Below are 27,715 nucleotides of genomic sequence, written 5' to 3' on the forward strand. Positions count from 1 at the left end.
CCTAAGGAGGCAAAAGACCTGTACACAGAAAACTATAAGGCACTGATGAAAGACGTCAAAGATGATACAAACAGATGGAGGGACATACCATGTTCTTGGACTGGAAGAATCAACATTGTGAAAATGACTATCCTACCCAAAGCAATTTACAGATTAAATGCAATCCCTATCAAATTACCAATGGCATTTTTCACAGAACAAGACAAAGAAATTTTATAATTTGTAAGGAAACGCAAAAGACCCTGAAGAGCCAAAGCAATCTTGAGAAGGAAAGACAGAGTTGGAGGAATTAGGCTCCCTGACTTCAAACTATACTACAAGGCTACAGTGATCAAGACAGTATGGTACCGGCACAAAAACAGAAATACAGTTCAATGGAACAGAATAGAGAGCCCAGAGATAAACTCAAGCACATTATGGGCACCTTATGTTTGACAAAGGAAGCAAGAATATACAACGGAAAAAAGCCTCTTCAATAAGTCCTGCTTGGAAAATTGGACAGCTACATGCAAAAGAATGAAATTAGAACACTTTCTAACACCATACACAAAAATAAACTCAAAATGGATTAAAGACCTACATGTAAGGCCAGACACTATGAAACTCCTAGAGGAAAACATAGGCAGAACACTCTATGACATAAAGCAAGATTCTTTTTGACCCACCTCCTAGAATAATGGAAATGATACCAAGAATAAACAAATGGGACCTCATGAAACTTAAAAGCTTTTGCACAGCAAAAGAAACCATAAACAAAACTAAAAGGCAACCCTCAGAATGCGAGAAAATATTTGCCAATGAAGCAACTGACAAAGGATTAATCTCCAAAATATACAAGCAGCTCATGAAGCTTAATATCAAAAAAGCAAATAATCCAATCCAAAAATGGGTGGAAGACCTAAACAGACATTTCTCCAAAGAAGACATGTAGATGGCTAACAAACACATGAAAAGATGCTCAACATCACTAATCATTAGAGAAACACAAGTCAAAGCCACAATGAGGTATCACCTCACACCAGTCAGAATGGCCATCATCAAAAAAAATCTAGAAACTATAAATGCTGGAGAGGGTGAAGAGAAAAGAGAACCCTCCTACACTGTTGGTGGGAATGTAAATTGGTACAGCCACTAAGGAAAACAGTATGGAGGTTCCTTAATAAACTAAAAATAGAACTACCATATGACCCAACAATCCCACTACTGGGCATATACCCGGAGAAAACCGTTATCCAAAAAGAAACATGTACCACAATGTTCACTGCAGCACTATTTACAATAGCCAGGACATGGAAGCAACCTAAATGTCCATCAACTGCAGAATGGATAAATTAGATGTGGCACATATACACAATGGAATATTACTCAGACATAAAAAGGAACAAAACTGAGTTATCTGTAGTGAGGTGGATGGGCCTAAGGTCTGTCATACAGAGCGAAGTAAGCCAGAAAGAGAAAAACAAATACCATGTGCTAACTCATATATATGGAATCTTAAAAAATGGTACTGATGAACCCAGTGACAGGGCAAGAATAAAGAAACAGATGTAGAAAATGGACTTGAGGACACTGGGCGGGGGTGCAAAGGGGAAGCTGGGACGAAGTGAGAGAGTAGCACTGACATATAAACACTACCAAACGTAAAATAGATAGCTAGTGGGAAGCTGCTGCATAACACAGGGAGATCAACTTGATGATGGGTGATGACTTAGAGGGGTGGGATAAGGAGGGTGGGAAGGAGTCATGGGAGGGAGGGGATATGGGGATATATGTATAAATATAGCTGATTCATTTTGTTGTACAGTAGAAACTGGCACAACAGTGTAAAGCAATTATACTCCAATAGCTTTAAAAAAAGTTTCAGGGCTTCCTAGGTGGCGCAGTGGTTAAGAATCCGCCTGCCAATGCAGGGGACACAGGTTCGATCCCTGCTCCAGGAAGATCCTGCATGCTGCGGAGCAACTAAGCCCGTGTGCCACAACTACTAAGCCCATGTGCTGTAACTACTGAAGCCCACGTGCCTAGAGCCCATGCTCCACAACAAGAGAAGCCACAGCAATGAGGAGCCCGCGCACCAATATGAAGAGTAGCCCCCACTCACTGCGAGTAAAGAAAGCCTGCGCACAGCAAAAAGCACCCAACACAGCCAATTAAATAAATAAAATTTTTTTTTTAAATTTCAAGAAAATAAAAATAAATAACACAGGAAAGAAAAGACTGGCCATGACTTGATAACTGTTGTAGCTAGGTAATGGTTATATGGAGGGTTTATTATACTATTATGCCTCCTATAGAAGGAGACTAAAATTTTCCGTAAGACCTTTTATAAAATAAAATTTTAAAACTGAGAATAGCAAATCCCATCATAAAGGTGAATGTAAAATAATATCAATACAAGCCTTAACCCACTGACACACTGATACTACTGTCTCTGACAGTTTATACCACCTTCAATTAAATGATGACTTGTGTACTCAGATTACATAAAAATATACCTCAAAGTAAGGATATCTAGAACTTTTCTAAACTTCTCAATCATGTATAAATGAGAATATATTCTGAGACTGGACCCAAATACTACCAAAATGCATACTTAGGAGCTCACAGGAAATCAGATTTGCATCTAAAAATAAAAAGAATGGAAATCATAACTAACTACACCTCATTCCATGTTGATCATCTTCTCAATGCCTTCACATGGACCACCATTTATTTATAAGAGAAGCATGGAATACAAAAAGATACTATAATAAATTTCCTTTCTCTAACCACTGCTAATCCAATTTATGACACAAAGTTTCCAAGAATTTCTAATGTGTCAGTGAGATTTTAAAAAGTGTCAGCAGTGCTAGAATTAACAAATAGCTCATATCAAGCCCCTTTACCTGGCAACCATTAATAGGTACAAAGAAGACAAGTATATACATACTGGAGGCCGGCCAGGTCGACCCCTTTTTCTTTTTCCTTTGACTTCTGTTTCTTCAAGTTCGCTGCCAGCATCAGAATGGGCAGTAGTTTCATTAGTTGAATCCCTAGAAAATATGATATATTCTTTTAGTGAACAAATTAATAATACATACCTATTAATAATGCAATGCAATTCTGTTCCACTAGTTTACTTACCTCCTGCTTTATGTACATATATGGCTGATTAGAAGTGGTCTATACTTCCACTTCCAGAAAAAATCTTTAGCAAATTGAAAATGTTACCCTCCCTGCTTGATATCACATAATATTGAATAAAATGATTCCTCAAATAGAGAAATACAGAGAAGGAAATGACTGTGGAAATGGCAGCTGCTATACAAAATATAAATGCAAAATACAACTGCAAAGGACTGATTTTTCAGTATAAAAAAGATAAAGGTTTGGGAGGAATTTTATTCATTTTATAAAATAATGAAAGTGTGCTGGTAAATGTTTAACAGCTGGCTCTTCAAAAAACATATGCACACAAATTATGAGAAATGTTAACAATTTAAAGGATGCACAGCACACAACTTACAAACAATAATAAAATGAACAATATTCTTTATTGTAAATTCTATCCAGCTAATTGAGTCACATGATTTTGATAATTTTGCCAAACTCTTGTCTCCCTAGCTAACCTATGGTTGAAACTGATGAACAAACAGGGTTTTGACATGAAAGACAGCTGATACCTTTGCTCACTTTAAAGAATAGAATGCAAATGAAATGGCAAAGACATTTGTTGGAACTTCACTCATTGGTCAATGCTGTGAGCAACTTCTTTACTGAACTGAATACGTAATAGTTCTCGAATACTAGAAGGATACATCCTCAATTTTTTGTGTTACCATAATATAATGACTATAGACCTGATACACCTTTAAGTTTAATCTGCATTATTAACAATTTCTCCATCACTTAATGTTAAGTCCACAAACAACAAAACAATAAATTGAGCCCTGATTTGTAATGTTTGCTGATTTTCATAGTGTGAATACTCCCACCACAACCAAATTCAAACTACCAAAGTGACACCACCAAATACAGAGTTGAGAAGTAATTAACAGTAGTAGTATACCACTAAAAAGTATTTCCACCATATATACAATAGGTGTAAATAAAAACCTTGAGAGCACAGAAAATAGTAAGATGTAAAATAATTAGGAAGTGAAGAGTTTTGAGTATTTATTACTTTTATTTTTAACATGATTTAATTAATTTTAAGTTTGCATAATTTAACTTTTTATAATGGTTATGTTATATTTAATGAGGTCACAAAATTCCTGGAAATTTAATATTCAGCTCTCCAGGCCAGTACAGGCTGGCCCCAGCATGGCACTAAAAAGGTATAGACAGGATTAACAAAAATGTCCTCACTGAATTCTGTTATTACTAACTATATAAAGGATCTGCATATCTGCAGGAATGGTACAAAGCTCAACTCACAACTGATTATTTCTGAAACTGTTCCACAGAAGGCACTCCCTCCTTCCATTGATTCCTTAAAGCTCATTTCATTAGTGTCTGCTCTTTTTCCCTTTAAACTATCCTCTCATCTGCTTGATGTGTAACTTTTATGCAAATGACTTCAGTATATTATCACAGACCTATCTGTAATTCAAGATTTTCAACTAGATGTGTACATGCTTATTTGCATGCCACCTCAAATCCACCAAATAAAACATATAAAATAAAGCCCAATTCTGATTTATTTCTAGCTTTCTGCTCATGGAAATTCTGTTAACTGATTTATTAAGTTAATGCCAAGTGTGCTTTGCTATATAAATTTATTATTGTCACCATTACCGTCTTGCTCAAATTCCTATAATCACATCAGTCTTCCTCTTATGCCATCAAAGTCCTTCTGAGTTGTCCTCTGTATACTAATTGTCTCTCATTCTTTTCATGATTATTACTATAATCACAACTTCCTGAATTAATCACAACTTATCTTTCTGCTTTTACTATTTCCCTTGTCCAAGCCACTCTACATACCACTGTCACTAATCTCATGTTTCTTCTCTGCTTGCAAATCTTCAGAGATAATCTGGTATTTAAAACTATAAATAATACTGATCTAGTCCAAAGGTCAGCAAACATTTTCTTAAAGGGCTATATAGCAAATATTTGGGGCTTAGGGGTCTTAAGGTCTCTGTATCTACTACTAAACTGTGGCACCATAGCATGAATGCTGACATAGACAATACGCAAATGAACGGCTGTTGCTGTGGTCCAATAATATTTATAAAAACAGCCTTCTGAGCCACTATCAGTAGTTTGTCAATCACTGATCTAGTTGATCTTACGCATTTCTACTAAAGAACAATAAATCATACTGCTTTTTCTCCTCACTACAGTTCAAAGAGACCACTTCGCATATACTGTGCACAGGTTTATATACATTATCTAGAATATATATACATAAAACTTCGTAAGAAAACATATTATTGTCCCGCTTTTACAAATGAGGAAATGAAAGATCTGAAAACCTGATAATCTTGTCCATATTCACATAACCAGTAAGTGGCAGGGCCCACTTATTTGTCAAGGTAAACGTGAATTTTCTATTTCCATGGCAGGATACTAGAATGAAAATATTATGTTTTGTATATCTCTTATGTGGACAGAATACACCAGTCTTTTGATGCTTATAGAAATCTCCAGGCAACTACAAAAGCAGATTGGTTCCAGCATATAATATGTGACCCGTTAGTGAAATTCATTTAACCTTGAGCAACACATTTTACTGACAAAAGAAAAAAGTACAATTGTTTTCTAATTCTGCAAACTTCAGCCAGCTTAGAAAGTGACAGCTATCACCAACAAATAACTAACATACTCCAATTAATATATGTATGTATGTTTATTAGAATATATGATACATAAATTTTTTGTTCTTTAATTTCAAGCAAGAGAAGATATAAGAATACAAGGAAGAGCTTCACTTCACCATACCCTAACTCTGAATCTCAATCTGCAGAACAAGATTATTAACAGTTTCATCAATACTTTGTCATAAATATTTATGTTCTGGCATATATATACATAAATACAAAACAATATCTATATTTTAACTTTTTTATTTAAATTAATAGGAATTCTCCCAAAAAATACATAGGATTTCTGAACGGTACTCCATAATATGTTACCTATCTATGAGCACTTAGATTGTCTCTAATATATTATCTTCACTTTACAAATGATAGAAACTGAAGTTTGCAAATACTAAGAGACATATCATGTTTCCTTTCCTCTACAATGCAGACATGGTATAGTTACATGAATGGATTAAGCAAGATAATATCCTCAGGAAATTGTTTTATGTGCTTGATAAATGCTTCTTAGATCTCAGCTTGACCAAGACTACCATCTCCAGCTGACAGATTGAAAGCAAATTTCATTTACCCATTTCACAGATCACTACTATTCATTACCATATTAAAGTTTACATTTTTATGAAAAATACAGTTATCCAGAAAACATGATGTTAAATAATATCATCCCCACACAATCTCTTGCTAAATATAATCTATTTAAATACAACCTAGGACTTCCTAGGTGGTGTAGTGGGTAAGAATCCGCCTGCCAATGCAGGGGACACGGGTTCGAGCCCTGCCCTGGGAAGATACCACATGCTGCGGAGCAACTAAGCCCGTGCACCACAACTACTAAGCCTGCGCTCTAGAGCCCCTGAGCCACAACTAATGAGCCCATGTGCCGCAACTACTGAAGCCCACGCGCCTATAGCCAGTGCTCTGCAACTAGAGAGGCCACCGCAATGAGAAGCCTGTGCACCACAAGGAGGAGCAGCCCCCACTCGCTGCAACTAGAGAAAGCCAGTGTGCAGCAACGAAGACCCAACACAGCCAATAAAATAAATAAATAAATTTATTTTTTAAAAAAATTTTTTAAATAAAAAATAAATAAATACAACCTGTGTTTCATATTTAATCAAAGAGGTATTTTACAAAGGGTCTGCCTAATACCCAGCAATGTGCTAAGAGCTGGCCAGACAGAAATAAAGAACAAAAGTATACAGTTCAGGCAAAACCAGTAAGAAACGGTTATAAAACATTATGTTAAGCATGATGCTACTAAAAAAAAAAAGGATAGACTACGACAGGAGCACAGGAGGGAAACTACCCAACTTTGAGTCAGAGGAGCTTTGCTGGAGGCATACCTTAGCTAAGACCCACAGGACTACTGAGATGGCCAGGTAAGGAAAGATATACGTAGGAATTGCCGGCAGAATAAAGATAAACAAAAGTACAAAGAACAAATACTATATGGAGACCTCCAAACTTAGTATTATGTTCAAGTTAAGACTAATAAAGAGACTTGAGGTTAAGTAAATAGAAAGAGCTTAAAGAAGCAATCCCCAACCTTTTAGGCACTAGGGACTGGTTTCATGGAAGACAATTTTTCCATGGATGGGGGTTGGGGGGGGGTAGGTATTGATGGGTTTTCAGCACGTAAAGTAATCTGGATAGCTTTTTGTCTTAGAGCTCTGGAGGAAAAACAGAAGGCCAGAAGACCAACTGGAAGGTGACTATAGTCTCTTGGAGAAGACACATAAATATCTGGGACTATAAAAACATAAATAATGAGGTAAACTGTTGGTCACTTTCTTTATATCTAAAGCATTGTTATCATATAGGATCACAGTATGCACATTCCTAATTTGCAGCTTACTGAAACCTATAAAAGGAAAAGTATCTGCCATTACACTGACCACATTTCCCAGAGAATCCAAAATAAGATAAAATTCTAGATCTGTCCTACAATTCCAACAAATCTAACAAGATGCCACCAGAAATGCCAAGGACTCACCAATCACAACCTCAATCTCAGGGAAAAGAAGCTCTGGCATGGAGGTGAGACAGCTACACAAACAGTGTGACATGACAGAGGCCTAAAATTTTTCTATAAATAGCCAAACAAAATATTTATGTCATGCAAGCTCACTCATTCTCTATCACAACTTGTAGTCATAAACGATCTGCAAAGGAATCAGTGTGACTCTGTTCCAATAACACTTTATTTACAAAAACAGTCAGCATGCCAGACTGGCCCATGGTCATAGTTTACTGACTCCTAATATAAGTCAGTAACATTTTTTGTTCAGTAACACAGAACATACTGACATTACAACGCAAGGGCTATATGGATGTATACTGTAATTACACCTTCTATTAGTTTTTTACTTCAAACATACTGCCCAACTATCAGAGAACATATTTGATGTGTCTCATTAATGAGAGCATTTTGATACAGAAAAGTGTTACATGAATTTTAAAAAAATAAAAAGAAAGCTATAATACTTACTGTAACACTGGTAACTCTGAAGTAATCATTGCTGTAAAGATCTTTCCACAACGGAGCAAAAAGAATCAAGTGCTGTACAACTCAAAACTTTCAAAATAACCTCAAAGGCAATCCTGTTAATTAAAACAGAAAAAGAAAGAAATATTTTTTCCAGCTTTACTGAAGTATACTTGAGAAATAAAACTGTAAAGTATTTACAGAGGGATGATTTGATATATGGATACATTGCAAAGGGCTTCCCCCATTGAGTTAATTCATACATCCACCTTACATATTTACTTTTTTTTTTTTTTTTGGTTTCAACATTTAATAAGTTCTACTCTCTTAGCAAATTTCAATTATACAAAACAATGTTATCAACTATAGTCACTATATTATACATCAGATCCTCAGACCATATTAATTTATAACAAAGTTTGCACCCTTTCACCAACCTCTCCCTATTTCCTCCACCACATGGCCCATGACAACCACTTTTCCATGAATTCCCCAGCACCGCCCCCCCTTCAAGATTCCACATATAAGTGAGTCCATGTGATATCTGTCTTTCTCTGTCTGGCTTATTTCACTGAGTATAATGTCTTCCAGGTTAATCCACGTTGTCAAATGACAGGTTTTCTTTATTCATACTTTCATGGACATGTAAGGTTGTTTCCATGTTTTGATTATCAGGAATACTGCTGCTATGAGCATGGGAGTACATCTATCTCTTTGGGATAATGATTTCATTTCTTTTGGATATATACCCAGAAATGGGACTGCTATATAATATGGCAGTTTTATTTTTATTTATTTGAGGAACCTCCATACTGTTTTCCAGAGGCTGTACCAGTTTACATTTGCATCAACAGTGTACAAGGGTTCTGTTTTATCCACATCCTCAACCAGAATATATCTCTTATCTTTTTCATAAAACACATGCTAACACAGGTGTGAAGTGATACCTCATTATGGCTCTGATTTTCATTTCCTTGAAGATTAGTGATGTTGAGTACCTTTTCATGTAGCTTTTGGTCATTTGAATACCTTCTTCAGAAAAATGTCTATTTAGGTCTTTTGAAAATTACTTCAGAATAAAATAAACATGCTAGAATATACAGACTACAATCAACCAGTACTATCAACAATCACACTCCTTGGTACTTACCCAAATGAACTGAAAATTTATGTCTACATTAAAGCCTGCACAAAGATGTGTATAGCAGTTTTACTCAAAATTGCCAAAACATGAAAGAAAAGCATCCTTTAAGAGGTGAATGGATAAATAAACTGTGATACATGCAGACAATGGAATATTATTTAACACTTAAAAAGTAATGAGCAGACTTTCTGGTAAAGAATCTGCCTGCCAATGCAGGGGACACGGGTTCAAGCCCTGCCCTGGGAAGATTCCACATGTCACAGAGCAACTAAGCCCGTGTGCCACAACTATTGAGCCTGTGCTCTAGAGCCCGTGAGCCACAACTATTGAGCCCATGTGCCGCAACTACTGAAGCCCATGCGCCTAGAGCCCGTGCTCCAAAACAAGAGAAGCCACTACAATGGGGAGCCTGCGCACCACAATGAAGAGTAGCCCCCTGCTGGTGGCAACTAGAGAAAGCCCGTGTGCAGCAACGAAGACCCAACGCAGCCAATAAATAAAATAAATAAATAAATTTATTTAAAAAAAAAAAAAAGTAATGAGCTATCAAGCCAGGAAAAGACATGGAAGAAGCTCAAATGCATATTACTAACTGAAGGAAATCAATCTGAAACTGCTACGTACTATATGATTTGAACGACATGGCATTCTGGAAAAGTCAAAATTATGGAGATAGTAAAAATTCCAGTGATTGCCAGAAGTTATGGGGTAGGAGAGATGAATACGTGGGTACAGAAGATTTTTAGGGCAGAGAAGCTATTTTGTATGATACCAGAATGGTGGGTACATCTAACTGTACATTTATCAAAACCCATAAAATACATAACACAAAGAGTGAACCCTGGGGGTGGGGGGTGAAGCAGAAGCTGGGATGAAGTGAGAGAGTAGCATAGGCATATATATACTACCAACTGTAAAATAGCCAGTGGGAAGTCACTGTATAACAAAGGGAGATCAACTCGATGATGGATGATGCCTTAGAGGGCCGGGATGGGGAGGGTGGGGGAGAGTCGAGGGAGGGAGGGAATATGGGGATATGTGTATAAATACAGCTGACTGACTTTGGTGTACCTCAAAAACTGGTACAAGAGTGTAAAGCAATTATATTCCAATAAAAGAAAAGTAAAAAAAAATAAAAATAAAAATAAAAGTCCTAGAGTTAAAAAAGAAAAAAAAAGACTGAACCCTAATGTAAACTACAGACATTGGATGATAATGACATGTCAACGTAGATTCATTGATTGTAACAGATGTACCACTGTGATGTGGGATGTTAATAGTGGGAGAGGCTACATGTATATGGGAACAGGGGTTACAGGGGGAATCTCTCTACCTTCAAGCAACTCTTAGCTTGGCAAAAAAGTGACAAAACATCTTTTATGGCCATCTGGAATCTAATAAAAACTTATGACAAAGAGGGGAGTGCCTAACAGCCTATTATATTTGATAAGAGAGCACACTAGTATTTTTGCTTACCTGTATGCCATCTCCCCTCCCCTCAGCTCCATGGTGCCCACAGGCACAGCAGACCAAGTTACTGGAGCAGCTTGCTGGTGCCAAAGAGAACACCATGGACCTGCTCTCAAAAACTGTGGCAGAGTGTAATGAAGGGCTTCCTTTTTTTTTTTGGAAAGAGTATCATAGGCATACAATACAAGTAGCTGCCTGGGGCAAGACAGTGGATTGCATAAATATCAGATAATATAAAAAGCCTCAAAATAAAGAGGCTGAGGACTAAGATATTTGGAGAATAACTACTTTAAAGGCATATCACATATAGCAGAAAATGTAGAGTGCTCCATGACCAGGGCTGGATGAATTCTTAGAGAAGACCTGAGGAGCACAGGCTTGCAACTCTAGCTGATCTTTGCTCTCTGTGCAAGCACAAGGTGAGTACTAAGGCAAAGCTGTAGGCAGCCTGTCTAACCTTTGAAGAAGTACCTCAGCTAACAGACAATCTGCAAAAAAGCCAGAAATTACTTTTCTTGCAAAAAGCTAAGGAAATCTGGAAGATCACTGCTTAACACCAAGATGACAAAATTTCAGTAACCACACATGACAAGGAATACAGCCCTTGCAAAAACTGTTTAGAAAAGTAAATAAAGAGATGACTGTAACCCTCAAAAAGACAACAACAGTAAACCATGTGGATGAGAGGAGAATCTAGCGTCCAGTGTTACAAAACTGTAATATTCCAAATGTCCAGTTTCTAACAACAGCAACAACAACAAAAAACCAAAAGGCATACAAAGAAATATGGAAGTATGGCCCATTAACAGAAAAAAAAAAAAAAGAATTTCACAGGAATCATCTCCATGTAAGCCTATAAAGACTTCCAGAGAAGACAGACTTCCAAAAGTAGATAAACAGAAAAAGGTAGAAAGAATATCTGAAGACAATGGCAAAACACTTACCAATTTTAAATTAAACACAAAAATCTACACAATCAAGAAGGTAAATGAACTCCAAGAAGGAGAAACTCAAAAGAGAGTCATACACAGAGATACAGAGAACAAACTAGTAGTTACCAGTAAGTGGGGGTGGTAGGGATGAGGGGTGAGGGTTGGGGTGATAATATAGGACTGGGGGAGAAGGAGGTATAAACCACTAGGTGTAAGACAGGCTCAAGGATGTATTATACAACATGAGGAACATAGCTAACATTTTGTAATAACTGTAAATGGTAAGTAATCTAAAAATTATATAAAAATTTTAAAAAATTTTCTAAAGAGTCACGCAGAAACAAACTACAGGTGACTCTTGAACAGCACCAGAGTTAGGGGCACTGAGTCCCTGCACAGTCAAAAATCTGCATATAACTTTACAGTCAGCCCTCCATATTCATGGTTCTGCATCAGTGCTCAACCAACTACAGATTGTATAGGACTTCAGTATTTATTGAAAAACACCTGTGTAAGAGTGGATAAGTGCAGTTCAAACCTGTGTGATTCAACAGTCAACTGTATACTCAAACTGTAAAAGCCACAGATGAAAGAATCTTGAAGAAAGAACAAAAACAAACCACCTCATGATATAAAAGTAATCCACAGAATCCACAGTAAGACTAACAGCCAATTTCTCATTAAATATTGTGGAAACCAGAAGGCAGTAGGACAACAAATCTAAAATGCTGCAAGAAAACTGTCAAACAAGAATTCTATACCAAAGCAAACTTTCATTCAAAATGGCAGAGAAAGTAAGACATTACAAGAAAAACAAAAACTGAGCGAGTTTTTGTTGCTAGACCTGCCCTGTGCTACAAGAAATGATAAAGGAAGTCTTTCATGCAGAAATGAAAGAACAATAAACAATAACTTGAAGCCATAGAAAAAAAAAAGGAGAACACTGGAAAAATTAACTACACAGATAAATATAGAAGCCAATATTATTTTATTTTTGATTTGCAATTCCTATATTCGTTTCCTTTATGATTTAAAAGAAAATTAATAAAATAGTATTTATATATCTGTTAATGAATACACAATGTAAAAAGATATAGTTTATTTTTTAATTGAAGTATAGTTGTTTGCAATATTGTGTTTGTTTCAGGTGTGAAGTAAAGTGATTCAATTATATCATTTTTTCATATTATTTTCCATTATAGGTTATTATAAGACAGCGGTCCCCAACCATTTTGGCACCAGGGACTGGTTACATGGAAGACAATTTTTCCCAAAGATGGGGGGCATGGTTCGGGTGGTAATGTGACCAATGGGGGTGATGGTTCAGGCAGTAATGTGAGCAATGGGGAGCAGAAGATGAAGCTTCACTTGCTCGCCCGCCTCTCACCTCCTGCTATGTGGCCCAGCTCCTAACAGTCCTCAGACCAGCACCAGCCTGCAGCCCTGGGGTTGGGGACCCCTGTTATAAGATATTACACCATTGCAGTATAGTCTTAAGTCTGGAAGGGTTATGTTTTGTTCTTTTTCTTCAGGATTGCTTTGGCAGTTCTGGGTCTTTTGTGGTTCCATACAGATTTTAGGACTGTTTGTCCTAGTTCTATGAAAAATATCATGGATATTTCGATATGAATTGAATTAAACTTGTAGATTTCTTTGTCCAAAATGTATGGACATTTTAACAATACTAATTCTTCCAATCCAAGAGTATGGGATGTCTTTCCATTTCTTTGAATCAAAAGATGTAATCTGTAACAATAATATAAGTGAGGGATGGGGATAGGAGCAAATTTTACACATTATTACAAGTATACCTCATTTTATTGCACTTTGCTTTATGTGCTTCAAGGATATTGCACTTTTTTACAAATTTAAGGTTTTATGGCAACTCTGCTAGGCTATTACTGCCATTCTTCCAACAGCACTTGCTCATTTCATGTCTCTGTGTCACATTTTGGTAATTCTCACAATATTTCAAACTTTTCACCATCATCATCCTTACATGTGTCATGGTGATCTGTGATCAATATAATTGTTTTCGGGAGCCATGAATGACACCCACATAAGCCAACAAACATAATCAATAAATGTGTGCGCTATGACTGTTCCAATGATTGGCCATTCCTCTGTCTCTCTCCCTCTCTGTGGGCCTCCCTATTCCTTGATACACAACAATATTGAAATTAGGCCAATTAATAAGCCTACCATGACCACTATGTGTTCAAGCCAAAGGAAGTATTATATAACTCTCACTTTCAATTCAAAGCTAGATTTAATTAAGCTTACTGAAGAAGGCATGTCAAAACCTGAGACAGATCAAAAGCAAGGCTTCTTGCACCGAGCAGTGAGCCAAGTTGTGAAGGCAAAGAAAAAGTTCTTGAAGGAAACAGAAAATGCTACTCTAGTGAACACATGAATAAGAAAGCAAAACAGCCTATTGCTGGCATAGAGACATGGTTATAAGATCAAATCAGTTACAACATTCCCTTAAGCCAAAGTCTAATCCAGAGTAAGGCCCTAACTCTCTTCAATTCTAAAAAAGGCTAAGAGAAGTGAGGAAGCTGCAGAAGAAAAGTTTGAAGCTAGCAAAGGTTGGTTAATGAGGCTTAAGGAAAGAAGCTGTCTCCACAACAAAAAAGCACATGGTAAAGCAACAAATGCTGCAGCAAATTATTCAGAAGACCTAGCTAAAATAATTAAGGTGCCTACACTAAACAAATGATTTTCAATGTAGACAAAACAGCATTATATTAGAAGAAGATGTCATCTAGGACTTTCATAGGTAGAGAGGAGAAGTCAGTACCTGGCTTCAAAGCTTCAAAACACAAGCACACTTTTTTGAGAGGGTCTAATGCAGCTAGTGACTTAAACTGAAGCCAATGCTCATTTACTACTCCAAAAATCCTAGGGCCCTTAAGAACTACACTATATCTATTCTGCCTGCGCTCTATAAATGGAACAACAACATGGTTTAGGGAATATTTTAAGCCTACCGTTAAGATCTACTCCTCAGAAAAAAAGTTTCCTTTCAAAATATTCCTGCTCATTGACAATGTACCTGATGACCCAAGAGCTCTGTTAAAGATGCACAGTGAGATTTATGTTGTTTTCACACCTCTTTACACAGCATCCATCCTGCAGCCCACAAGCACTCATTTCACTTTTCAAGTTTTATTAGTTATATATTTCATAAGGCTGTAGCTACTGTAGATAGTGATTCCTCTGATGAACCTGGACCAGGTCATTTGAAAACCTGGAAAAGATTCAGCATTCTAGATGCTGTTAGTGACATTCGTGATTCATGGAAAGAGGTGGAAACATCAATGTGAACAGGAGTTTGCAAGAATTTGATTCCAGTCCGCATGAATGACTTTGAGGCGTTCAAGTCTTCAGTGGGGGAAAGAACTGTGGGTGCAGTGAAACAGTAATGAACTAGAGTTAGAAGTGAAGTCTGAATATGTGACTGCATTGCTACAAATCTCACAATACATTTGAGGTATGACTGAATATATAAATAAAAAGCCAAACTACTATCATTTCAAACTAAATTAGTATAAAAATAAGATATTATTTGTGATCATCAGGGTAATTACTAAGAAAATAATTTAAAATATTTAAAAAATGAAAATGGTACACTAGAAAAAGATCAAACACAAAGGAAGGCAGTGATGGAGGAACTGAGCAACAAAGAATATATAAGTAGAAAAAAAAACAGCAAAATGGCAACAGTCCTTCTTTATCAGCAATCTCCTAATAAATATAAATTTATTAAACTACTCAGTTAAGAGACAGATTGGCACAATGGAATGTTTCAAAATAATCCAATTATAAGCTGTCTACAAGAAATTTATTTTAAATTTAAATACACAAAGAGGTTGAAAACAAGAAGATGCAAAAAGGTATTCTATACAATGGGTAACCAAAAGAAAGTTGGAGTGGCTATGCTAATATCAGACAAAGTAAATTTTAAGTCACATTAATTATGGGACAAAGAGGGACATAATACATTGAGTAAAAATGGTCAATTTGATATAACAATCAAAAAGATATATACACCAAACATTAACAGCTGATTTCTCAGCAGAAACTCTGCAAGCCAGAAGGGAGTGGCAAGATATATTTAAAGTGATGAAAGGGAAGAACCTACAACCAAGAATACTCTACCCAGCAAGGTTCTCATTCAGATTTGATGGAGAAATCAAAAGCTTTACAGACAAGCAACAGCTAAGAGAATTCAGCACCACCATACCAGCCCTACAACAAATGCTAAAGGAACTTCTCTAGGCGGGAAACAGAAGAGAAGAAAAGGACCTACAAACACAAAAACAAAACAATTAAGAAAATGGTAATAGGAACATACATATCGATAATTACCTTGAATGTAAATGGACTAAATGCACCAACCAAAAGACACAGACTGGCTGAATGGATACAAAAACAAGACCCATATATATGCTGTCTACAAGAGACCCACTTCAGACCTAGGGACACATACAGACGGAAAGTGAGGGGATGGAAAAAGATGTTCCATGCAAACGGAAATCAAAAGAAAGCTGGAGTAGCAATACTCATATCAGATAAAATAAACTTTAAAATAAAAAATGTTACAAGAAACAAGAAAGAACATTACATAAAGATCAAGGGATCCATCCAAGAAGAGGAGAAACAAGTAGAAATATGTATGCACCCAATACAGAAGCACATATACATAAGGCAAATGCTAACAACTATGAAAGAGGAAATGCAAGTCAGAAATAGAGACACTGATGTAGAGAACAAACATATGGACACCAAGTGGGGAAAGCAGGGAGGGTTGGGGGGGGAATGAATTGGGAGATTAGGATACCAAATTGTACACTCTAAATATATGCTGTTTATTGTCTGTTAACTGTATCTCAATAAAAGTTCTTAAAAAAAAAAAAGATATATACACCAAACAGCAGAGTCACAAAATACACGACACCAAACACTAACAGAATTGAAGGTAGAAATAGATACCAATCACTATAGCAATAGTTGGTGATTTCAACACACCACTTCCAAAAAACCACAGAAGATCCAGACAGAAGATCAATACGGAAACAGAGGACTTGAACAACACCACATACCAAATAGACATATACGGAACACTCCAGTCACTAACACAACACACATTATTCTCAAGTGCATGTACAACATTCTACAGAATGGCTGATTAGGTCACAAAAGTCTCAGTAACTTTTAAAAGACTGAAATAATAGAAACTGTCTTCTTCGAGCACAATGAAAAGGAAGAAGAAATCAATAACAGGAGCGAAACTGGAAAACTTGCAAATATGTGAAAATTAAATAACACATGTAAATTACTAATGAGTCAAAGAAGAAATCACAAGACAAATTAGAATACTTTGAGACCAGTGAAAACAAAAACACTATATACCAAAATTTATGAGATACTGCAAAAGCAGTCCTCAGAGGGACTGCAAAAGCAGTCCTCAGCTGTAAATGTCTACTTTTTAAAACAATAAATTCAATAACCTAACTCTATATCTTAATGGGAAAAAGAAGAGCAAACTAAACCAAAAGTTAGGAAATAATGAAAACAAAGGGAGAAATAAACAAGAGAGACTAGAGAAACAACAGAATTAATAAGACCAAAAATTGGTTTGTTTTTTTTTTAAATATATCAACAGTACTGGCAAACTTTTATACAGACACAGTAAGTAAAAAATAGAGAAGATGCAAGTAAGTACAATCACAAATGAAAGCAGGAATATTACCATCAACCTTACAGAAATAAGAAGACTGTAAGAGAATAGAACAGAAAATTGTATGCCAATAAACTGCATAACCTATATTAAATGGCTCAAGCAAAAATTAAAAAAAAAATTCAGAACAAACCTATAACATGGAAAGAGATTGAATCAGTTATCAAAATCTCCCAACAAAAAAGTCCAGAACCAGATGGCTTCATTGGTGAATTCTACAAGCAATTTAAAGAAGAAATACCACTGATCCCTCTCAAAGTCTTCCTAGAAATATATGAGGAAGAAAGACTTCCTACCTAAATCTATGAGGCCAGCATTTCTTTTATACAAAAGCCAAAGACACACATAAAACAAAAACAACAATAAAAAACAACAAAAAAACAAACTACAGACCAATTGACCAATTTCACCTATAAATATAAATGCAAAAATCCACAAACAAAAAACTAGCAAACAGAATCAACTACATATTAAACATGATATATACTATGAGCAAGTGTGATTTACACAAGAATGCCAAAGTGGTTCAACATTAGAAAATCAACCAATGTAATAAAACACATTATGTGGTTCTTTTTCCTTTCTTTCTAATAATCATCTCAAATTAAGACAAAAAGCATTTGACAAAATCTCAATGGACAGCAAAGAACCAAAACACTCTTTCATGATAAATAAAAACAACAACACATCCACACATTCAAAAAACTAGGAATACAAGGGAATTTTCTTAATATAATAAAGGGCATTTATGAAAAACACATAAGTAACTTCATACTCAATGTTGAATGACTAAAATAAAAGCTTTCTCCCTGAAAAATCAAGAAGTCAACAATGTCTGTTTTCACCACAGCTTTCAACAAATAACTGTATGTTCAAGCAGAACAATTAGAGAAGAGACATGAATTGCATCCAAATAGAAAAAGAAGTAAAACTATCTTTATTCATAGTTGATTTAACACTTTATATATAGAAAATCTCAAAGAATCAAAAACCAAGTACTAATAGAAAAAATATGCAGGTGCAAGGTAACATACAAAAATAAACTGTTTCATTTTTAGAACCAATAAGTTTAACAATGATACAGGATACAAAATCAACACACAAAAATTCCCTCTGTTTTTGTACAGTGACAATAAACCAAAAAGGAATAAAAGGGAAAATTTTTTATTTACAACCACACCAGAATAAATGAAATACTTAAAAAGAAACTTAATCAAGGTATAAGATGTGTTCATGGATGGGAAGGTTTAATATTTTATTGATGTCAATACTACCCAAAACACTCTACAGATTCAACACAATCATCATCAAAATCTCAATTTCTTTTCTGTAGAAACAGAAAATTCCATCCAAAATTCTTATGGAATCTCAAGAAAAGGACCCTTAAAAGCCAAAACAATCTTGAAAAAAGAAACTGAAGTTGGATGTCTCACACTTCTTGAGTTCAAAATTTACCACAAAGTGACAGTAATCAAAACAGTGTGATATCATCATAAAGACAAACATACAGTCAAAAAAAAATAGAGAGGCCAGAAATAAATCCTCACATATTTGGTCAAATGAATTTTGGCAAGGGAGCCAAGATCATGCAATAGGGGAAAGACAGTCTTTTCAAGAAAATGGTGCTGGGAAAAGTGGATGTTCACATACAAAAGAATGAAGTTGAACCCTGACCTTATACCATACACAAAAATCAAGTGAAACTGGATCAAACACCTAAGTGTAAGAGCCAAAACTATAAAACTCTAAAAACAAACTAGGGCAAAAGTGTCACAACACTAGATTTGGCAATGTTTTCTTGCATATAACACCAAAAGCACAGGCAACAAAAGAAAAATAAGTTGGACTTCATCAAAATTAAAAACTTTTCTGCATCAAAGGACATTATCAACGGAGTCAAAGTCAACCAAGGAATGGGAGAAAATAAAATCTGCAAATCATATATCTGATAAGAATCTAGTATCCAGGATATACAGCTGACAACAACACAGAGGTTAGGAACTTCAACCCCTCACACAGTTGAAAATCCACATATAACTTTACAGATGGCCCTCCATATCCACAGTTCTGCAGCCATAGATTCAACCAACTGTAGCTTGTGTCGTACTGTAGCATGTATTTACTGAAAAAATTCTGTGTTTAAGTGGACTCACATAGTTCAAATCCATGTTGTTCAAGGCTCAACTGTAATTTCTTACAATCCAACAAGACAAAAAATTTCCAATTAAAAAAATGGTCAAAGGACCCAAATAGACACTTCTCCAAAGAAGTTATATTACTGGCCAATAAGCACATAAAAAGAGTTGAGGCTCAGGATTTCCCTGGTGGCACAGTGGTTAAGAATGTGCCTGCCAATGCAGGGGACATGGGTTCGATCCCTAGTCCAGGAAGATCCCACATGCCATGGAGCAACTACTGAGCCTGCATTCTAGAGCCCACGGACCACAACTACTGAGCCCACGCACCACAACTACTGAAGCCTGTGCACCTAGAGCCCATGCTCTGCAGAAGAGAAGCCACCACAATGAGAACCCCACGCACTGCAGTGAAGAGCAGCCCCTGCTCTCCACAACTAGAGAAAGCCCACGTGCAGCAACAAAGAGCCAATGCAGCCAATAGATAGACAGATAGATAGACAGATAGACAGATAGACAGACAGACAGATATGAAAAAAAAGAGTTGAGGCTCAACATCATTAGAGAAATCAAAATCAAAATCACAATGTGATATCATTTGGCACTCATCAGGATGGCTATAATCACAAAATGGAAGATAACAAATGTGAGAAAATCTCTGTTATCTTGGGTTAGGTAATGAGTTGACATATGACACCAAAAGTATCACCCATAAAAAGACAAACAAAAAACAGATTAACTGGACTTCACCTTTTTTCTCAGCAAAAGACATTGTTAAGTGATTGAAACAAAAAAGTCATAAACTGAGAGAAAATACTTCCGAATCACATATCTGACAAAGAACTTAAAGAAAGAATATTTAAAGACTTCTCAAAACTCAAATATAAGAAAGAAAACAGCTCCTTTTCCTTTTTTTTTAATGGGTGAAAGACCTGAACAGACACTTCACCAAAGAAGATAAAAGGGTGACAAATATTCCAATGGATGCTCTTAAACATTAGGGAAATGGAAATTAGAACTGCAATGACATACAACTACATACATATTAGAATTACTAAAATTAAAAGGGCCATTTCAAGTGTTGGTGAGGAGTCATAACAACTGGAAACCTCATACATAGCTGAAGGGAATGCAAAAACAGTACAATCCCTTTGAAAACCAGTTTGGCAATCCCTTTAAAAGTTAACCACACACTAACCATATACGACTGAGCAATGCCACTGCTAGGTATTTACCAAGTAAAAAGAAAGCTTATGTTCTTACAAAAAACATATACTCAAATATTTAAAGCATCTTTATTTATAACTGCCCCAAACTGGAAACATTCCAAAACTGTCCTTAATTGAACGACTATAAATATGTAACTGGCACATCCACAAAATGGAATACTATTCAATAATTAAAATGAATGGACTATTGATATAGGCCACAATATTGATGAGTCTCAACTACACAGATTACATACTTACCGCAGAATTCCATTTATGAGATATTCTGGAAAAGCACAGAGAAAAGAACACACCAGCGGTTGTTAGAGGTTGTGGGGAGAAAAAGGATTGACTACAAAGAGACAAAATAATAGAATCTGGGGGAGTGAACAATGTATCTAAGTTAAAACTTATATTTTAAACCCAACCAGGATCTTTTGCAGAAATTGAGATAATTCTCAAATAAATATGAAAACAAAAAGGAACTAGAATAACCAAAATGATTCTGAAAAAGAAAAAAGTCATAAGACTCAATATCTGATTCCTATAAACACAGAAACTTACACAAGTTTAATAAAGAAACACAAATATGGAATGTTTTACATATTCATATACAATTTATATTTTTCACTTGGAAAAGCACTGTGGACATTCTATATCATTTCTTTTTTTTTTTTTTTTAAGAACTTTTACTGAGATACAGTTAACAGACATTGAGATACAGTTAACAGACAATAAACAGCATATATTTAGAGTGTACAATTTGGTATCCCAATCTCCCAATTCATTTCCCCCCAACCCTCCCGGCTTTCCCCACTTGGTGCCCATATATTTGTTCTCTAGATCTGTGTCTCTATTTCTGCCTTGCAAACGAGTTGATTTGTACCATTTTTCTATAGTCCACATATATGTGTTAATATACAATATTTGTTTTTCTCTGACTCATTTCCCTCTGTATGACAGTCTCTAGGTCCATCCATGTCTCTACAAATGTCCCAGTTTGTCTACTAACTTTGGGTTTTGTTTGCTCTTCTTTCTCTAGTTTCTTTAGGTGTAAGGTTAGGTTGTTTATTTGGGATTTTTCTTGTTTCTTGAGGTAGGATTGTATTGCTATAAACTTCCTTCTTAGAACTGCCTTTGCTGCATCCCAGAGGTTTTGGATCATTGTGTTTTCACTGTCATTTGTCTCTAGGTATTTTTTTATTTTCTCTTTGATTTCTTCAGTGATCTATTGGTTATTTAGTAGCATATTGTTTAGCCTCCATGTGTTTGTGTTTTTAACAGCTTTTTTTCCAGTAATTGATTTCTAATCTCATAGCGTTGTGGTCAGAAAAGATGCCTGATACGATTTCAATTTTCTTGAATTTACCAAGGCTTGATTTATGACCCAAAATGTGATCTATGCTGGAGAAAGACATTCTATATCATTTCTTAATACTTATGTGTCATAAGTGTATTTAACCCACTCCTTGGGTTAAATTTAGCCTGTCTCTAGTTTTTTACTACTGTAAACAATGGTGTCATGTATTCTTCCTCAATCAAACATATTTATAGAATAGATTCCTTGTAATAAACATTTATGATACATTCATGCAATCTTTTACTGTCAAATTACCCTCTAAAAATACTGTACTAATTATACTCCTTTTATTAGTATATGCTGTATTAAATATAAAAACATTATATATATTTAAACTTATTTAAACTAGTACAGTTTTAGTTTTATACCAGTGCAACTTTAAAAGGCAGAACACATTAGCTTACCCTTCCTGCCTCTAACCCTCTTGCTTTGAGAATTAAGTCCACTGCCAGGTTTTTGGATCATATACCAAGATGGTTTCAGGACACTTGCAAAATTTTGAGAATCTCACAATTCATGGACATTTTGCTTAAGTAAAATAATCTGGTGCATTCTTATTCATTATTCCCCCATTTAATTTAGTCTCATTTTATTAAGCACATTCAACTTTCTCTTGGAAACTGGTACATTTTGCTCTCTGTACTCGCTACAGCTTTAAAAATATTTCCCTTGGTAGACAAGGTATAAATAAATGATAAGTATAAATCTTTCACTTAACATTTTACTATCCCTTAATCTTTATTTCTGTTCTTAATCATAGCTTTAAAAGTATTGTCTGTACTTAGTATATTTTTCACAAGTCATCCTAAACATTGTTCCTATAGTTCCAACAATCTTATAATTCACCATTGGTCATATATCCACCTATTCCATTTTTACAGGTAGTCTTCCCTAAATTGATATCGCTCTGTAACTAACTTGCTTTTGCTTTTTTTCTTCATTGAGAACATCCAACATTCATTAAATAAGTATCTATCGAGTACTTCCTACATGCTAGACACTGTGATAATTTTCAGTTTGAAAAATGAAGATTCCCCATTCTTTCTCAGTTATGTTGGTTTTGAAGATACTCTACCTAAAAGAACATATATGTCTCTCTCTCACTGTGAAAGTTTTTCTAGTACCTAAGGTACATTTCTCATCATCACCAATGCTGTCTTCTAAGCTGACCTGATTACTTCTTCTCAGGGCTCCTGACTCTTCCACTTCTCCCATCAGTTCTCACACTCAAAGTAAAATGCAAAAATTCTGTTTCCCTCATTTTGCCAAACTTCTGAGGGGTAAAAAAATGGCAACAAAACTAGTAAAAATTAGGCAGAAAATCAATAAAGACAAAGATGAACTCAATAACACCATCAATCAATTGGATATAAGTGACATCTACCTATAAACTATTTCATCCAACAACAGCAAAATTCACATTCCTCTCAAGCTCACATAGAACAGTCATCAGGACAGATCACATTCTGGACCATAAAACATTCCCTAGCAAATCTGAAAAAGCAGAAATAATACAATGTATGTTCTAAGACTACAATGGAATTAAATTAGAAATTATTAATAGAAAGATAGCTGGAAAATCTCAAAACACCTGGAGATTAAACAACACACTTCTAAATAACACAAGTCAAAAAAGAAATCTCAATAGAAACTTAAAAACATCTTTAACTAAACGAATATGAAAATACAACTTATCAAAATTTACAGGGTACAGCAAAAGTAGTGCTTAGACATAAATTTATAGCATTGACTGCAATATTAGAAAAGAAACAAATCTAAAACCAATCATCTAAGCTTCCATCTTAAGAATGAAAAAAAAGAGCAAATGAAATAAAAACTAAGCATTAGAAAATAAATAATAAAAATTAGAGCAAAAGTCAAAGAAACTGAAAACAGTAAATCAACATGATCAAAATGACTGAAACCAAAAGCTGGTTCTTTGAAAAGATCAATAAAATCAATAAACCTCTAGCCAGGTTAACTAAGAAAAAAGGACACAAATTACTAGTATCAGAAATGAAAAAGAAAATATCAGTACAGAATACCATGACATTAAAAGGATAATTAAAAAATACTATGAATATACTCACAAATTTGATAACCTAGATGAAATGAACCAATTCTTTGAAAGATACAATGTGCCGAAACTCACAAGAAGAAATCCACACAATCTAAACAGGCCTATATCTTATTCGTGAAATTGAATCAGTATTTAAAAACCTGCTAAGACACAAAGCACCAGACCCAGATGGGTTTACTAGTAAATTCTACCAAACATGTAAGGAAGAACTTATACCAATTCTCTACAATGTCTTCCAGAAGATGGAAGTAGAGGGAATACTTCCTACCTCATTCTATGAGGACAGTATTACCTTAACACCTGAACTAGACAAAGATATTGAAAGAAAATTACAGACCAATATCTCTCATCAACACAGATGTAAAAATTCTCAACAAAATACTAGCAAATCAAAATTTTAAAATGTATTAAAAGAATTATGCACCATAAGCAAGTGCAATTTATCCCAGGTATGCAAGGCTAGTTAAATTGGAAAATCAAATAATGCAACCCATCACATCAAGAGGCAAAGAAGTAAAACCACAAGGTCATGTCAACAGGAAAAATATTTTATAAAATCCAACATCCATTCGTAATTTTTAAAAGAACTCTCAACAAACTAAAAAAAAGAGGAACTTCCTCAACTTGATAAAGAATATCTACAAAATTCCTACACCTAACAACACACATAATGGTGAGAAACTAGCCCTCTAAGAACATGAACAAAGCAAGGATGTCTCCTCTTACCACTCCTTTTCAACACTGCACTGTAAGTCCAAGCTAATGCAATAAGAAAAGGAAATAAAAGGTATACAGATTGGGAAGGAAGAAATCAAGCTTTCTTTGTATAAAGATTACACAACTGTCTATATAGAAAATCTGAAAGAATATAAAACTCATTAACTTCCAAATATACAATGAACAAGTGAAATTTGAAATGAACACAACACCATTTACATTAGCACCCCAAAAAAGAGAAATACTTGGATATAAATCCAACAAAATGGACAAGATCTAGATAAGGAAAACTCCAAAACTCCAATGAAAGAAATCCAAGAACTAAATAAGTAGATAATTATTCCACGTTCACAGATAGGAAGACTCAATATTGTCAAGATGTCAGTCTTTCCCAACTTGGTCTATCGATTCAACATAATCCCTATCACTTTCCTAACAAGTTATTTTCTATATATCAAAAACTGATACTAAAGTTGATATGGAAGGCAAAAGACCCAGAAGAGCCAAAACAATATTGAAAAACAAGAGCAAAGCTGGAAGACTGACATTATCTGAATTTAAAGAACTGCTTTAAGTCTATAATAATCAAGACTGTGATAGTTGCAAAAGAATAGACAACTAGATTAATAAAATAATACAGAGAGCCCAGAAGTAGACCCACACAATACAGTCAACTGATCTTTGACAAAGGAACAAAGGTGATAAAATAGAGGAAATATAGTCTTTTCAACATATGGTGCTGAAACTGATATCCATGTGGGGGAAAAAAAAAAGAAGAATCTAGACACAGGTCTTACACTCTTCACAAAACTAACTCAACAGAGATCAAAGACCAAAACGTAAACTCAAAAGTAAAATTCTTAAGATAACACAGGAGAAAATCTAGATGACTTTAGGTATGGTGGTGACCTTTTAGACATAACACCAAAGGCACAAGTTATGGGGGAAAAATTGATAACCTGTACTTATTAGAATTAAAAACTTCTGCTCAGCAAAAGACAGTCAAGAGAATGAAAAGATGAGTCTATCCTTCCAGACATGTTAGTCTTCCTAATATTTTCAAGATATTTTTGTCTTTCTAATATCTGAAGTATCCAAAACACACAAAAAATTCTTAAAACTCAATAAGAAAACAGACAACCTGCTTAAAATATGGGCATAAGCCTTGAACCAACACCTCACAAAAGAAGAAACACAGCTGGCATATAAGCATATGAAAAGATACTTAACATCATATGTCATTAGGGAACTGCAAATTAAAAAAACAATAAGATACCTCTACACACCTATAAGAATGGTGAAAATCCTGAAGACGGACAAAACCAAATGCTGACCAGGATGTGGAGCAACAGGAACTCTCATCCTGACAGGAAGGCAAAATGGTACAGCAACTTTAGATGACAGTTTGGCAGTTTCTTACAAACCCAACACACTCTTACCATATGATCCAGCAATCATGCTCCTAAGTATATATCCAAAGGAGGTGAAAACTCACCTCCACACAAAAACCTGCATACAGATGTTTACAGTAGCTTTATTCAAAATTGCTAAAACATGGAAGGAACCAAGATATTCTTCAGGAAGTGAATGTATAAGTAATTGTGGTACATGCAGACAATGGAATATTACTCAGCACTTAAAAGAATTAGTTACCAAGCCATGAAGAGACACAGAAAAAACTCAAATGTGTATTACTAACTGAAAAAAGCCAATCTGAAACTGCTACATACTATCTGATTTCAACTATATAGCATTCTGGGAAAGACAAACTATGAGACAGTAAAAATATCAGCAGTTGCTAGGGGTTAGGGGGCAGGAGACAGAATAGGTGGAACACAGAGAGTTTTTAGGACAGTAAATCTTTTCTGTATAATACTATAATGATGGACACATATCATTATACATTTATCAAAACCCACAGAATATACAACACCAAAAGTGAACAGTAATGTACAACTATGGATTTTGGGTGATAAGGACATGTCAGTGTAGGTTCATCAATTAAACACATGTATGTACCTCTATGGTACAAGATGTTGGTAGTGGGAGAGACTGTATGTACATGGGGACAAGGAATATATGGGAAGTCTCTGTATCTTCTGCTCAATTTTGCTGTGATCCTAAAACTGCTCTTAAAAAGTTTTTTTTAAGAAACCGTAAATAACATATTAGCAGATTAAAGTTTTCTGCAGATGTTAATTTATATCCTTGGTCAGTTTTATAATCTAATGTGGATTCAAGCACATGTGTGCAAAAGTGCATATGTACACACAGATAAAGAAGCACAACGCCCCATCTACTTAAGTATCCTGTTTGCCAGGCACTGTGTCACAAATAATAAGAAAAATAAAATAAAGAATATAACTCCCAGCCTGTATTTTTCCTAAATAACACCCTGTTTTATAAATTCTCATTAACTGAATCAAGAACAAGGGTTAAAGAGCAATATTTAATGCATAGTTTATTTCCAATTATATGTGGTATCATCTGTGGAGTACAAAGTCCTATTCTTTAATCAGAGGAATTCACTCTCTAGGTAAAGACTTCTATAATACAATCTAATTAATTCGGGCTCCTCTTTCATCATTCCTAAAATTTTACCTAAGTTGTCTTGAAGAATCTCTTAGCAGTGAA

At 35.1% G+C, this 27,715-nt stretch overlaps 1 protein-coding gene across 3 annotated transcripts in view; it reads right to left on the minus strand.

The window, feature by feature from the left end:
* The window catches only part of STAG1 (STAG1 cohesin complex component), a 401,388-nt gene that overhangs the window by 287,495 nt on the left and 86,178 nt on the right, over positions 1 to 27,715 (minus strand). For all 3 annotated transcript variants that reach the window (XM_057738186.1, XM_057738184.1, XM_057738185.1), the window contains 2 exons: positions 8,296 to 8,408; positions 2,930 to 3,032 (listed from right to left, as the gene is read on the minus strand). In XM_057738186.1, the coding sequence (XP_057594169.1) occupies positions 2,930 to 3,032; positions 8,296 to 8,324 (132 nt within the window). In that variant the 5' untranslated portion in view covers positions 8,325 to 8,408. The remainder of the gene's footprint in view (positions 1 to 2,929; positions 3,033 to 8,295; positions 8,409 to 27,715) is intronic.

The sequence above is a fragment of the Hippopotamus amphibius genome, chromosome 6 (assembly GCF_030028045.1).
Source record: "Hippopotamus amphibius kiboko isolate mHipAmp2 chromosome 6, mHipAmp2.hap2, whole genome shotgun sequence".
In the NCBI taxonomy this organism is placed as follows: Eukaryota; Metazoa; Chordata; class Mammalia; order Artiodactyla; family Hippopotamidae; genus Hippopotamus; species Hippopotamus amphibius.